This window comes from Myodes glareolus, chromosome 13 (assembly GCF_982192425.1).
Source record: "Myodes glareolus chromosome 13, mMyoGla1.1, whole genome shotgun sequence".
In the NCBI taxonomy this organism is placed as follows: domain Eukaryota; kingdom Metazoa; phylum Chordata; class Mammalia; order Rodentia; family Cricetidae; genus Myodes; species Myodes glareolus.
Genome location: NC_142038.1, coordinates 13,864,476 through 13,879,839, shown reverse-complemented (window position 1 = coordinate 13,879,839; position 15,364 = coordinate 13,864,476). Strand labels below are relative to the sequence as shown.

General features: G+C 50.1%; 1 protein-coding gene across 2 annotated transcripts in view; it reads left to right on the top strand.

Moving 5' to 3' along the window:
- Myo5b (myosin VB) overlaps positions 1-15,364 on the top strand; it is a 279,116-nt gene that overhangs the window by 243,221 nt on the left and 20,531 nt on the right. The window contains exons 27-32 of one of the 2 annotated variants that reach the window (XM_048419435.3): positions 318-383; positions 1,489-1,728; positions 2,610-2,710; positions 7,348-7,425; positions 10,223-10,421; positions 14,596-14,689. In XM_048419435.3, coding sequence (XP_048275392.3) covers positions 318-383; positions 1,489-1,728; positions 2,610-2,710; positions 7,348-7,425; positions 10,223-10,421; positions 14,596-14,689 — 778 coding nt within the window. The remainder of the gene's footprint in view (positions 1-317; positions 384-1,488; positions 1,729-2,609; positions 2,711-7,347; positions 7,426-10,222; positions 10,422-14,595; positions 14,690-15,364) is intronic. The other variant, XM_048419437.3, reaches the window with a different exon arrangement.

Below are 15,364 nucleotides of genomic sequence, written 5' to 3'. Positions count from 1 at the left end.
ACAGGGAGAGGAATTTAGGGCTTAAAAGTATTAGGGGTGCATAATTTAACCCATGAGGCGGTGTTACACATTTTCATCCCGTCAGCACCCGTGGGGACAATGTGATACACTGGGGGAAGGAGGGAGTTGTTTTGAGGGGGATTCATGGTAGCCCGAGTACTGGGCTACTTTTTGAAGGAGGTGGGAATACAGCTGTGGAGGGTGAGGTTGCCAGCTATTCGTGCAAAAGCAGAGTGAGAAAGTTCGGCTGCCGTCAGAAATCTCTGCAGCGCGTGGACCCTGTGGTCTGTGCTTACCTGTGTGTCCTCCCTGTGCAGATGGAACAGCAGAACAATGGCATAGATGTGGACCACGATGCAGATCTGGCTTACAACAGTCTGAAGGTAAGGCCGTCTGTCCTCTGCCATAGCTGGGCTTCAAGACACTGGGTCACCAGGAGAGCAATAGACAAGTGACTGCAATTCTCCACTTCCACACTCTCACCTTGGAAATGAAGGGGAGTGAAGCACATGCCTCCCCTACCTGAAACAACCCCAGTTAAAGTAAAGTGTGGCCACAGGAACAAAATCACTTTGAAAAATATCCAGATGTAAGGCAAGGGGGTTCCCTGTGTGGCAGATGCTGAGTTGGCAGAAGAGGGCAAAGTAGAACAGCAGAGGCTTCAGACCCAAGAAAGAAGGAAGGGACCTCAGACCAGGCCCTTCCCTCACAAGCACTTCCTAATGAGGCGGTTTCAACAGTCTGCTGGTCACTAATAGGGCAACAATTTGCTAATAGCCATTTTCCCCCCACCAAAAAAAAAAAAAAAAGCCTTGAACCATTTCTGTGGCTTCCATTTCCCAACTATTTTTCACTGTGGTAAAAAATATATATATCATGGAATTTATTATTTTAACAATTTTAAGTGTATATAAGGATTTGTGTATATGGGATTTGGCTCAGTCATCTTGTGGCTCAAACAAGCACATCACTTTTTAAAGTTTTTATAAAGTCACAGAGAAAATGAACACACAAGGCTTTAGGAAGTCCTATTAACAGCATGTTGCTTAGAACTGTCAGTTGCCGGGGCGGGGGGGAAGGCATAGCTTGGTGATAGAGAACTTGTCCTGGCTTTGATCCCCAGCACTACATATGTATAAACATGCATACATACATACATACATACATACACATGTAGTCACAGCTATCAGTCCAGCATTACCACAAAGAAGAATTTCATGGCCAAGTGTGCCCAAACATATATTGCATCCCCATGGGGATACTATAGAGTGTGTCAGGGGCAGTTCTCTGAGAACTTGGGGTGATGGGCTTAATTCCTAGCTCTAACTGACCACTGATGGCATCAGAACTTGAGCCATGTGTGTCTTCATTCAAAACAGTAAGTTGCTCTTCCAGTAGACAGGGAAAGTTAAGGCAAGAGAGGAGACAGGCTGGGGATGTGCTGCGGGTCCAGGAAGCAGCAAGCTGTGCCCCTTGGCTGTCTTGCAGAGACAAGAGCTTGAGTCAGAGAATAAGAAACTGAAGAACGACCTGAATGAGCTGAGGAAAGCTGTTGCTGACCAAGCCATGCAGGACAACTCCACCCATAGCTCCCCGGACAGCTACAGCCTCCTGTTGAACCAGCTCAAGCTGGCCAATGAGGAGCTGGAGGTCCGCAAAGAGGAGGTGCTGATCCTCAGGACCCAGATCATGAATGCTGACCAGCGCCGATTGGCTGGCAAGAACATGGTGAGGAGGTGGCTATGGCAGCCGCGGTTGGGCTTCTTGGGGCAACACTGGGTCAGTCGGCTTGTGGGTTTATGTGTCTTTACTCTTGGGGCTCTTAAATCTGAAGAGCAAGATGTCTGTCTTCAGGGTCTCTGAAAGCAGCTCAGGGGTCTTATACCATTTCTTCATGACCTTTATGATCAAGAGATGAGACTAGAAGTGTCTAGAATTTACTTAAGAAAGGGATGAAGGAGGCTGGAGAGATGGTTTAGCGATTAAGAGTGCTTCAGTGGCCTTGCAGAGGGCCAGAGTTTAGTTCCTGGCACCCACATCAGGCAAGTTGTGGGTATCTGAGGCCCTCTTCTGGCCTCCATAGGCACTACACTCATATGGCCAGACATGCGTGATTTTTTTTTTTAATTAAGAAAATGTTCAAAAGACACAGATAACCTGTGTCTTCATGTTTTTCATGACCCTTGTTCATTTTGTCTTTAGGGGGATTTCTCTATCAACCCCTCCAGAGTTGTGGGTCCCTTTCATGTGTGTTTCTGTCCTTGTTTCACCTTCAAGGACAGATTGTAGAGTGGGAGGGAGGGACCACTCTAGACATGGGTCCTCGTAATGACACTTGAATCATGTCCTTTGATGTACCTGCTTTCTCCTCCAGGATTCTGGTCAGCTGCCCCACTGTTTGCTCTCAGTGCCTCACAGCCAGGCCCTGCTAAGGCTGTGTCCTTCCACCCTCTTAAAGTCCTGCCCCTGCCTGCATTGAACAGCAGCAGGCTATTTCCCCAGGCCTTCCTCTCTTCCCCAAAGCTCGTTTATACACCTCTGTATTAGAGACCCATTGCCTAGACGTCGTTAGTACAACCAGAGTTAATTTCCATTTGTGTGTTTTCTAGGAACCGAACATCAATGCCAGAACAAGCTGGCCCAACAGTGAAAAACATGTGGACCAGGAAGATGCCATTGAGGCCTATCATGGGGTTTGCCAGACAAACAGGTAGGACCCACCTCTGAGAGCTGGACCTGGAGAAAGGAATAGGGTGTCTGGTGTCAGGAGGGGCCGTTGTCTAGCCTAGCATATGGGAAACCAGAAGCAGAGACGTAGCCAGCCCCCAATTCTCCCTAAAGAAGAAAATGAAGGATTGAAGGTGACTCTCTGCGCTAAAGCCGGAGTCAAGATGCAGTCAACTTGAATTCCCTTGGGTGGAAGATAAGGAGTGAGATGAATGAGAAAAAGAACGCGGGTAGTATTAAATTAGAAAGCAAGCTGGCAGCCGTGCCGGGCTTATCACTCTGATCTTCAGAACCGAAATTGCTCCCAGCCCGCTTTCTGTTCTTCCCTGCAGCTGTCAGGAGTCTAGCCCTCCGTCTAGGTCTTTCCAGGGGCTGTTTAATGCCCCAGATTTTGTCTTCTTACCTCAATAACAATGGAGGTGATGAGAAAGAAAAAAAAACAGTCTTTACTATATCTTGCAATCATTCTGTGCTCAGAAAGTTCAGCAAGCCCAGCAAGCAATAGTGAACTAATAGCTGAGAGCCTGAGTTAGGAAGCTGCTAGAGGGGGAGAAGTCAGGGGACCTAGGTCCCCAATAACTGCCCCGTTAGGTACCACAAAAGTTTGTCTTTCAGTTTTGTCCCAACCTCAGCTTTGAGACAGTTTTGTGATTACTGCAAATCCGAGCATTACAGGGGAAAGCAGCTGAACTTACTGGCAAGGAAGGGGAGTTAGGCTGTGATTCTGGGGATCCCAGATAGGCACCCCCTGATGACAAGGGTGTTGTAAAGGTAGACATTTGCTATGCCTTTCCTGTGGTTGGCCTGTAATGGAGAGGTGTCCATACATACAAATTGTGTCTTAAATGTCTGGTCGAGTGGAGTCCCTTTAGAATTTTGATAAGATCTGTACCTAGAAAATGTGTACATGGCCTGTGTTCAGGCTAGAGTTCTGAGACGATTCCAGATATACTTCAGTCCCATGTGCAGCCCCTTGGGTTCAGCATGCTTCCCACTTGCTAAGTTTTCATGACTTGTCGAGATCTGCAGGGAGGGTTCGCCTGTTCTGTGTCTCCTGCACTGTGAGCCTGCGGGCAAGGGTCTCCCCTGCACTGTGAACCTGCTCTGGCCAGAACTCCCAGAGCGAGAAATACTCCCTCTTCTGCTTCTGCAAGCTCATGCTGCCATCTTGGGAGCTAGGAGCGGCCAGCATTGTTCTGACTGCTTTACTTACAGAAAGTAAAGCTAAGAGAAAGAAACAGCCCCAGAAGCCAAGCTTAGAGATGGAACTCTTTCATCCTCTCCAGCTGGTTCTGGGAGAGTGATGGAGCTGTGGACTGTGAGAGAGGATGCTGCCACCCCCAGGCCAGCCTCCCCAAGGCAGGCCATCCAGGTCACAGGGCTGGCTTAGAACGTGGGCACAGAGTAGGGCTGGGGCTCAGCTTAGACCCGGCTTCAAGAACAGTGCTTCTCTCCCCTGTACACTTCCACCAAAGTCCTGCCAAGGCTGTAGTTGTTGTTCAGGTCCCCTGGAGGGGCCAGTTCTTAGAGAGACAAGTACACCTAGACAGAACCGAGTTCTGAAGGCAGCTGCTTCCCTCATGTGACCTCTTTCTCCCTCTGTGCCTGTGTTCCTGATCTGCTTCTCAGAGGTCCCAGCAAAAATCCTGGGCTGCTGGGACAAAGTTCAGTATTAACTAAAGTAAGTACCCAGAGAGCACGTAGGGATCTTCCTGCACACAAGTTGCCGACCAACCTCAGCATGCCTACATATATGACAGAGTATGGCTGTTTGGCCTGTTCTCCAAGGTCTGCAGGGGAGATGTGTCTCCTCTCTGAAGCCATTTCTGTGGCATGACCTCTACAGCAAGCAGAAAATACTTCCGAGGTTAGTCAGCTTACTGTGTTAGCCTAACACATGAACGATCAGGCCAGGGAATACAGAAAAGTGTCCCTGGTAGGGCTCCTGGTTCCACACTGAACCGCGGGCCTTGCGGCTTATTCCTTTGAAGTTGGCCTCTTCAGGAACAGCTCCTGGAACCATGGCCTGTGCACAGGCGCTCCCTAAATGTTTGTTGATTTCCTGAAGCTGAGCTGTTTGGATTTTCCTCTTCACACCAGCAGATGTCACTCTCTCCCCAGCCACACTCCCAAGCACAGACAGGAAGGGGTCTGAGACTCTGGTACTTTGAGTCTCTTTGACCTCAGAGCAAAAGTCTCTACTGAGTCCTGAGTCAGTTCACCAGTTTTTAATTTACGTATGTGACTGTTTTCTTGCCTCGAAGCCGAGTGTCTGGGCTGTCCATCATTGCCTTTCACCTTTCTCCGTGATGACTGGCACGTGACAGAAGCCAGCACTCCTTCCCTGTGAAGTTAGGAACAGGGGGACGGATGCTAACTTCCAGGAAGTATGTCTGGGCCTCCATCTCACATGTGCCCCTCTGGAAAGTGTGAGAACTCTAGAAGGGAGGCAGAGTTCTCAGAGACCAGCAGTCCCTCTCAGGCTCTAAAGCAAGGCTGGGGAAGCTTCTAAAGAAGACTGGGAGACCCCCCAGAGGTCCAGCCAAGTGCTAGCACCTCTCCACTTGCAACGGAGCATACTGGCCTCCATCCCTCCTCAGCCCTCATGTACACTTGCTGGGCACTTCCAAGAACTCCCGCAGCCCCAGGGCCTCCTTTGGAGTAAAGCATTGCTACAAAGGACCCTAGGTAGATGCAAGCCTTAACATGTGAGAACAGTAGGTGCAGATATCAGCCCCTGCTCAACACAGCCTTAGGTCCTCAGGGATTTTCTGGGACGTGTGGATTGCCCAGGACACCTAACTGCTGGGCACAGAAAGAGAATGCGGTATCTGGCTGTCTCAGTTACTTTTCCATTGCTGTGATGAGGCACCATGACCAAGGCTATTAATAGAAAAAGTAATTTGGGTCTTAGAGTTTCAGAGAGTTAGGGTTCGTGACCATCATGGCGAGGAACATGGAGCATGGTGCTGGAGCAGTAGCTTAGGGCCTGTGCCTTGGTCTAGCAGCACAAGGCCGAGAGAGAAATGCTGAGAATGGCAAAGCCCACCCTCGCTAACACACCTCCTCCAATCAAGTCCTTCCCCCTAATCCTTCCCTAACAATCCCACCAACTTGGGACCAAGTGCTCAAACATATAAGCCACTGGGGGCCATTCTCATCCAAACCACCACAATGGTGAGGTTCCAGGCATTTACAAGGCAGTAGACTTAGATAGGGGTGTTCCTCAAAGTAAACTTGTTGACATTAATCCTCCTCACTGCACTGCCCTGCCACAGAGATGGAAGCAACTAAGGGGCTGGCCTTAGACTAGGAACAGACACCATGGAAAGGCCCCAGAAAGTAGACTTTCAGAAGGGGTTGGTACAGATGTGGGTACCCCAGCCCAAGAGGCAGAGTGTGTAAGCACTACAGGTGTGGGTTCCCCCTGCTAGAGGCTAGCTCTGGAAGGATCTGGAATGGATACTTTCAGCCCTGAGACTTTACTCAAAACTTGACAAAGTAAGACAGTGGCTGACTTGACCAGGGCTGTTTGGTTTGTCATCTGGGTTCTGGGATGGGCTGAATAGTTTCTCTGTTAGGCTGTGTGGACTGACTCCCCCACCCCCCATGATTCACGCCCTCTACCAGCTAGCCCACTGACCTTTAAAGACACACTTTGCCCGGGAATTTGTGAGGTGAGATCAGAAGAGAACTGGGCACAGTGACCTCCAAGAAGCACTTTGGCCAACATCAGGCAGATGATGTGACTGAAAGAAGATACCAGGGACCTGATTTCACGGGTTGACTGGACAGGGAAATGGCTGTAACTTAAGTCAAGGGAAGACAGAGTTCAGTTCTCAGCCTGTAAGTTTGATGTAGTTAACTTTAACACACACACACACACACACACACACACACACACACAAACACACACTTCTCTGTAAGGATAGCTGGAGTTAAGGTTGGTTATCAGTTACTTGCTCTTAGAGAATGGCAGAAAGCTGTGCACTGAAAGGGAAGCAAAACGTGCAGTCTCCTTCCTTGCCCTGGTGGAGGCCAGCATCCCTCAAGTGCCTCACCTGCTGCTCTGTGATACAGCATCCTCCATACCATGAGGGTCTGCCAGCATCCCCCAGGTGCCTCACTGTGGTACAGCATCCTCCATAGCATGAGGACCTACTCAGCCCCTGTGGAACCATACACATACATGGTACCTTCTCCAGACCCTGTTTAGACTTGTCTTCTTGTTCTTTCAACTCCTTCAAATGGAAGGAAGCACGGTGGGTGTGAGACGTGGAAGTACCGTGGTCCAGCCTGTGCTACTGTGTGGCTGCCCTTTGTAGAGTCACTGCAACAGCTCCTTGCTGTCTTTGGCAACATGTACCCGATCTGCAACTGTTGGTGGAACTCTTGGAGACCACATGAACCTCTTTCCTAGACAGTACCTGAAGCCTGGGAAGCTTGAGGAGGATGCTATCTGCAAGCACCTAGATCTTGGGAGCCAGAGAGAAATGCGGGAAAGAGCCTGCAGCCAGTACCCTTTTCTTGACTCCAAGCCTTGCCTGTCAGCTTCCCAGTCTGTCTCAATGCCTCTCTCTTCTCCACTGGACACCCTCTCTTTCTGTACTTTATTTCTAGCCAGACTGAGGATTGGGGATATTTGAATGAAGATGGAGAACTCGGCTTGGCTTACCAAGGCCTAAAGCAAGTTGCCAGGTCAAACATGTTCCCGTCTTATATGTGCTTCATCTATGTGCCTGCTCTTGTCTGTGTTCCTTTTTTGGCCTGAGCAACTGTGAGAGTGTGGAGCACAGTTCACATGGCTTCCGCCCAGCAGACCTTAGGGGCGTCCATTCATCATTTTGTGTCTGGGCAGTATAGATGACATTAGCAGAAGCTGCTTGCCTGGTCAAAATGGTGGCACTAGGTGGCCCAGTTGAACCTTAGAAGCCATGTGGCCCAACTCTTCATTCTGTAGGTGGAGAGAAGAGGGAGGGTTTCTATAGCAGAAATCACACCGCTGTTGAGGAAAAGCTGCAAAGGAAACTTAGCTGTGGGACTCCAGGGCCCATGCTACTGACATGCCAACCTTCTTAACCCTTCAGGGTGAGCCAAAGACCTTGACCCAGACTGCATGCTGGCTGTGCTGCAAGTACAAGGCTCCTTTATGAGCATGCTGCTGGTCCCAGTCCTAAAAGCTGGTGCTGCGGGTGTGTTCTGCTGTCTGACCCTCGCCACATCCTTGCGAGTGCAGTTTAGCAGGCTTAGCTGGTTAAGTTCTGGTTAAGTAGACAATCCAACATTTGATATCAGCAGCAAAACTGACCGCATCCACCTTCAGCAGTGGGAGAACAGTTTAGCCAGGGACATGCGCAGAATGAGGACAGCACCGAGACCTGTCATATTTGCTGTGACTTTTAGAGAGCAGAAGCATAACCTTGTTCATTTGTTTCCAACAAGAAATTGGGTGGTGATCATCAGGAAGTGTTTCTTGCTCAGAGAGGTGGATGTGTGCTAGGCCTGGCTCCCTCTGTAACTGGGTGGTGCCCACACCGCAGTTTAAACTGTCATGTGGCCTCTCCCATGCTGCTGCTGTTCCTGCTGCTGCTGTTGGTAATTTAATGGGGATTCCTAATGGCAGTGAGGGGCGCAGCAAACCTAGCGCTACAGCCTTCGCTGGGCCCCATAACCTGAGCTGGCCATGTGATCAGGCTCCTTATTGTCAACTGGTGGATCAGAGCCTGCCCTGTATCACAGGTCACCATACAGAAAAGGACCACTCCAGCTAAAGCTTTACATATCCAGAAAGTACAGAAGCATTAACTGCTGCCCAGTTCTACTGTGTTTCTACTGTGTTTCTACTGTGGTTAGTATTCGACAAGGTCAGGGTCCTACCAGTCAGAGTTTGCTTAGTTCGAGTGGGAATGGATGTGTGCCTTTCTAGGCCCCTCCTCATGTCTGTCACAAGATTGGATGTGATACAAAGAAAAATCAAGTGAATGCATTAGGAATTAGCACACAGGTCCATGCGTCAGGAGATCTTTTGGATGCTGGGATAGAAATCTTACTCCTGGTGTAGAGCCCTAAGCTGAATCTACTTGAGATGAGGCAGATGCAAGCAGGGGACCACAGCAGGTCAGAAAGGGGTCCTGGGACAGCTCCCTAGAACCAAAAGATCCATGTCCTCTTTCCTGTTAACTTTATATCTTACGCTGTTGAAGTTTGAGAACGTTGTAGCCAATGCTGAAAATTGTCTGAATACTCTGTGCTATCCAAATGCTGGCTTCATTACCCGAGTCATCTCCTCCCCCACTCGTGTTACTGTTGTTTCCCATTCGTAATAGAGCCGTGGAGGTAGGCAAATCCCTTCATCATTTTCTTTCATTGGCATCACTTTGCTGAGGAGCCCTTGTACGTGCCAGGCTGTAGAGCTGACTTGGCTGTCTAGAATGTGGAAGCCAACAAAGCCGACTTCTGCTTCCTCTCTGGCTCCCCCTTCTCTAGGGTGGTTATCTCCCAAACTAGCAGAGCAGCAAATGCATGGCAGCTGCCTACTCCTTGCCATCTGGATATCAGGAGATGCCCCCAGGCAGCACCCTGAGCAGAATCTCCACTACACCCCAGGAAAGGACTGGTGTGACCGTGTCCCTCAGAACCCCACCGACCGTGTCCCTTTATGCTGAAGATGACTAACTAGATTAGAAAGCTAGAGCGGGCAACTGAAGTCCCAGGAGACGCCCCTGTTGCATCCACGCTGAGGCTGCTGCTGAACACAGACTCCTCCCCTGCTAACACAGGCAGGTGCTCTCCTTGGGTGCCTGGTGCCATAGCCATGAGCCCCTTAGAAATCTCCGAACCTCCTCTTTAGCCTTTCCAGGCTTCCTCTGGATCTTTGTCTCTTATGACTCATTTCCCCCAAATAGTCTTAGCTGTTTAGAGCAGAGGAAAAGTTGTAACAGATTACCTATGAGGTAAACTTGGGCAGTAAAGGTAGAAATGGAAGACAAAACATTAACTCTTCTCCATCTAAAAAATGAGAGGGCTCTACTGAAGGGAAAATCAACATAATTAGCTCTGTTTATCAGCATTTTGTCTTTACAAGAAAATTCTTACAAACTTCGGAGCAGACATCAACATTGCTATTTATTTATTTATTTATTTTGACATTGCTGTTTAAAGGACACTATGAGACATTTGTCTGTGTTAATGCCATATTGTCATGGAGACAATCTCTCAAACCCAAATCTGTGCCCATAAGAAAAATAAATGAGGGTGGCAAAAGAAGTCTAAACCCAAGGGTGCCTTTGGCCTTGGTTTCTGGTCATCTGAGAGGATGGCAAGTCGACGTGCTCGCCCGGCGATATCTACCTCCCCGCTGTGCTCATCCTTGTTGGGGCCACATGATTGCTCCCGCTATGTGCTTGGCTGCTCCCCTGTTGTGTTTGTCTGTGGCCCCTCACTGTGGGTGCCCACCCCAGCCACACAGTGACCTGGCCTGCTCTCCTGGGTGCAGGTTGCTGGAGGCACAGCTGCAGGCCCAGAGCCTGGAGCACGAGGAGGAGGTGGAACGTCTCAAGACCCAGGTGGAGACCCTGAAGGAGGAGATGGACAAGCAGCAGCAGACCTTCTGCCAGACCCTGCTGCTCTCCCCAGAGGCCCAGGTGGAATTCGGCGTCCAGCAGGAGATATCTCGGCTCACCAATGAGAACCTGGTAAGTGGCCATGTCTCGTGGATTGTAGCTCTTGGGATCATTTCTAGGTGGAATAGGATCAGGAGCTGCCAGATGGGCAAGGCTCACGTCCCTCGCTCTACAGTAGAAACAGAGACCTAGAAAACCCCCGTCTGTTGATAAACAATGACTAAAACAAATGGTGCAGAGCGTGATGTGTTAACATGTCAATGTCCACGTTCAGATCAGGGATTCTGGCAGATCCCAATGGGGAAACATGTCGATGTTCCGTGTGGAGCTGGAAGACCGATATAACTTCGTTCTGGTGCCTGGACTTTGGTCTTCCTCCATGAGGTCTCTCTCATGTACCGTGTCTCACTCCCTAGCCTAGCCTGAGATGTTATATGTGGCACTCACTTCCAGGAAGATGAAAGCAGGATCCCTAGGGCTCCTAAAGACCCGTTCCCAGAACCAGTCTGATGTCACTCACTTCTGCCCCATGCTATTGACCAAGACAAATCTCATGGCTCAGCCAGGTATGGTAGGGGTGTACTTGTCCCTTGATGGGAGCAGAAATTGTTGGTGGCTGTCTCTGGTGGCCACGGCAGGTATTAGAAGGATGGGAGAATGTGTACTGTGTGAGAACAAGTCGGAAAGAAGATGGATGAAGGACACGGGGAAGACTATTCATAAAACATGGCTCTGCATGGGATCAGCAGCGCTTATTACAGAGAAGGAGGAAATTAGAGTAGAAGAACGGAAGTGGGGCTCACATGTCTTCTAGGCTGGGGTGCCTACGAGGGAACAGCAGGAGGTACCCAAGCCTGATCGGCAGGGCACACAGTGGCAGTGCTCCCGGTCCTGCCCAGCTGGGCCATCATTGCCCCCGATGACCAGGCAGCCTGGGTTCAGATCAAAGAGAGGAGGTGAGGTACTGGATTCACATGTGATTCCTCCTCTTCTTTCCCACACCGTGTCCTCTTGAACTACAGACAACTGGCCTTGTGCACAGAAATGTGCACATTGCTGGCAACGGCATACATGTATGAAAAGAGCATCGTGAAACCTATTTTTTATATAACTAAACATCAAATAAGAAAACAAGCTGTTAGCCAGTTTCTGGTACAGAAAGAACAAAACATAGAAAGCGCATATGTTCGGGGCCACTGAACAGGTGATGTGGTGGGTGACCCGCTACAAAGAGCTGTGTACTCCCTTGCGGCCTAGAAGTCAGCGGACAGTCCCACCTGAGAAGAGACTGTGTGTAACGACTGTGTCGTGGGCCCCTCTGCCAGAGGTAGTCAACCTTGGTGTGTGAGCAGGACCCCGAGGTTCTGGGTCTCTGAAGATGAGGGGAGGGACAAGGCGGCTACAATTTGCCACCTTTGGGAAGACTCGTAGCCCATAGCCAGGGACTGTGACCCAACAGCAGAGCCAACATGTAGCAAGTTCTAGGGACTACTTATGTTTTATGTCCCTGTTGTCGGAAAACATCTACACCAGCTCTGTGCTGGCAGATGAACCATGGGCATTGGGCAAGGAGGAGGACATGTGTAGAGAACTGGCCACAGCATAGCATGCTGGGAACCTGAAGAGCTAAATGTACAGGAATTTAGGGCAATTCTGGCTGAAGAGGTCAGGGAGGCTTGCGAGTGGGATAAGGGTGTAATTGTCCTGGTAGCATCTCACTAGAGATGTCTCCAGAAACACTCAACTTTCGATGCCCAGATTTCTCTTGGGCTAATTCAGTCCCATCGTCACCATCACTGTGGCCTTTGTGGCTTCGGGCCTCACTAGTAGCCCCACAAGTGTGTCAGCCTTAATGTTGTCTTAATCTATTCCGAGTTTGCTGAGCTCACGGTTTAAAGATTCCCAGGTGGTTCCAGTGTGCTGCAAGTGTGCTGCAAGTGTGGGGAGCACGGCCTTTCATGATTCTGCTTGACACATCAAGGACAGGGTTCTGGCATTTTGGATGTGGGCTGTTAACTGTAAGAGCTGGAGACAAGATGCAGCACCATGGGTCACCGTCAGCATCTGTGGAGCGATCCGTGTGTAGGGGTGACTTTCCCAGGCTCCTTCGCAGAGGCAGGCCGAGGAGGCTGTGCCTGGAAACAGATTGGTTGCTGCAGCCCGAGTGCTGCACACAGGTGTTGGGATATTTGTTGATCATCCCCCGGGGTTTTGTGGACGTTTGTTAAGAACAATTGTGAGGAGACCTGAGCACATTTCTGTGTTCCGGACATGGTAACATCACAATCATGGGCATCAGCTGGCAGTTGCAGTATCAGAGGCTGGACTGGGTCTGCAGCCTTCCTCATTCAGTGGATGGACTTAGTCAATAGGATGGGTGCCTGAGGACGAGATGGGGGTGGGAATAAACCCGAGGACTCACAGGTGTGGTGGTTGGAATAAGAATGGCCCCCATAGGCTCGTAGATTTGAATGTTTAGGCACCAGGGAGTGGCAGTATTTGAAAAGATTAAAAGGATTCACATGTGGCCTTGTTGGAGAGTGTGTCTGGGCTTTTAAGTTTCAGAAGCCCACTGTCCCTCTCTCCTGCCATGGAGCAGATTGGAGCTCTCAGCTACTACCCAGGCACTCACCTGTGTGCGGCCATGCTCCCTGCCTTGATGATAACGGACTAGGACTCTGAAGCTGTAAGCAAATCTCCAATGAAATGTTTTCTTCTGGAAGAGTTGCCTTGATCATGGTGTCTCTTCACAGCAACAGGACAGCAACTAAGACAACAGACCTCTTCTGTCTCCTAAGAATCTCGACTAAAGTGTTTCAAGTCACTTAAGTCCTTTGTCCCAGCAGACTGCTTGCAGAGTCTCTGATCTGTTCTCCCCCTCCTTCCTATTCCTCCTTTCCCTCCTCGCCCTCCCCAGCTGTCTGTACTACCACCTCATCCTTTGACCTAGGTTTTTGTGGTTTGAATTATTTGTTTCTTTGTTTTTGGTTGGTTTATGGCTAATCCTATCATGCATGTGTGGAAGTCAGAGGAAAGCTTGCAGGAGTCTGTTCTCTCCCCACTATGTAGGTTCTGGGGTTCAGACAGGCTTGGCCAGTCTGAACCCCAGACTGCTTGCCAGTGCCTGCTGAGCCTTCTTGCCAGCCCCTTCCCCTTCTAAATGAAGACAGAGTCCATCAAAGCACCTCTAATTAGACTTGTCTGCTAAGCCCACAGCACTGGTATTAATCTTGTAACAGACTCTCTTCTGCAGGTCTACCTTAAAGCCTTCTCCATCCTCTGGCTCCCACAGGTGCCGGCACTCCTATTCACTTAGACTCTCTCTCTCTGTCTCTCTTTCTCTCTCTCTCTCTCTCTCTCTCTCTCTCTCTCTCTCTCTCACACACACACACACACACACACACACACACACACACACACACAAATAAATCCTAAAAAATAAAATACTGTCCAAGCCTTGGACTCCAAGACAAAGGTTCTCTTGGTGGTGGAGCACTTGTCTAGCTCACACTTACCTAGCCCTGGGTTCTATACCCTGTAACACACACAGGGGTGGAGTGTGAGAATACACACCAAAGATGTTTCAGAGGTCCCAGGATGAACTGCTAGCTTCTCCCTTTCCATCGCTCTGGTTACCTAGACTTGGCTCTAATGGTCAAAGCAGGGCTCCTTTCCTCTTTCCCTTCCCTCCCTTAAAGAGCCACCGCCCAGCTGGATGAGGCTGATAATGATTGCAAAGTCCTTCCCTGGACAGCTTACTGTTCTAGGTCCCAATGGACTGACTTGCTTCCAATGGCAACAGTTGCTAGGGACTGGGGCCACAGCCCTGTCCTGTTTGGCTTCTGATCCCAGAAGCCTGGTTGACCCTGACCCTTCCAGCTATATGCCTGCATTACTACACCTCTACCACAAGTGCTGCCTGCCACTCCTCTGGACACCTAGGCCATGTGTCCTCTAAGGACACTTGACTTAGGGAGCCCTAGGATTCCACAAGGCGCCAGAGTGCCCCAGGGAGAGGAATTCGCCCTGGGAGGAGTTCACCCTGTTGTTGCTGGCAGAATGAACTCTGACTCATCACTCCTCCCGGGCTCTGAGCAGGTGCTGAGCCTGTGTGAGGTGGCCCTTCTGACCCTACTGGAGTGGGACTCCTTAGCGTCGCTGGGCCTCTGTGGTCCTGGCAAGGACTTCCCATTCCTTCAGTGCGAGGCTAACCTTCTGCTCTCACACGGCTCCATTGTGCTTTCAGGATTTTAAAGAATTGATAGAAAAACTGGAAAAGAATGAGAGGAAGCTGAAAAAGCAGCTGAAGATTTACATGAAGAAGGTCCAGGACTTAGAAGGTAGTGTGCCTGGGTGTGGATGAGTATGTCCCTGAGTGTGTGCCTGAGGCAGAGGTGACTCTGCCAGTCTGTGGGACTTCAGCCCACATTCCCCTTCATCAGGTGGCTGTGCCTGCTCCAGCCCTATCATGGAAGAATTCAGCTCCTGGGAGCTCACATCTCAGCAGGTAGAGACACCTGCTTGAGCAGGTGTGAGCCAGGTTTGGCAGGCTGGAGGTGTGAGCCACATGGGTTCATAGTGGTACCTGCCTTTGGAGGGCATAGAGTCAGAGGTGAGGCTTTCTGGTGTGAAAGAACACTATGCCATGGGATGTCACAACTAAACTCCCAATGTGGAGTCTAGCCCAGAGGGAGGGGCAGACAGAAGGTCTAAATCACTCTCCTAAAGCCCTGGACATGTTCTTTCCTGTAACTGCTGTGCCCGCTCAGCAGGTGCCATCCTGCTTGTAGCCCTCAGGGTTGCTTGTGTCACAGATAACCCTCTTCATCTTTCCACCCTCAGCTCAAGAGCCACCACCCTAGGCTTGGAACCCTGCCCTGCGCTAGCCTGAGGCCACAGCCTCCTGGGCATAGCACTGATCACAGAGTGCATAGCCACTGCTTCTGTAGTGTCAGGGACATCTCTGCCCACACCAGGCACCTTGTGACCTTTTCTCAGTTGATGGTCTCCCTGCA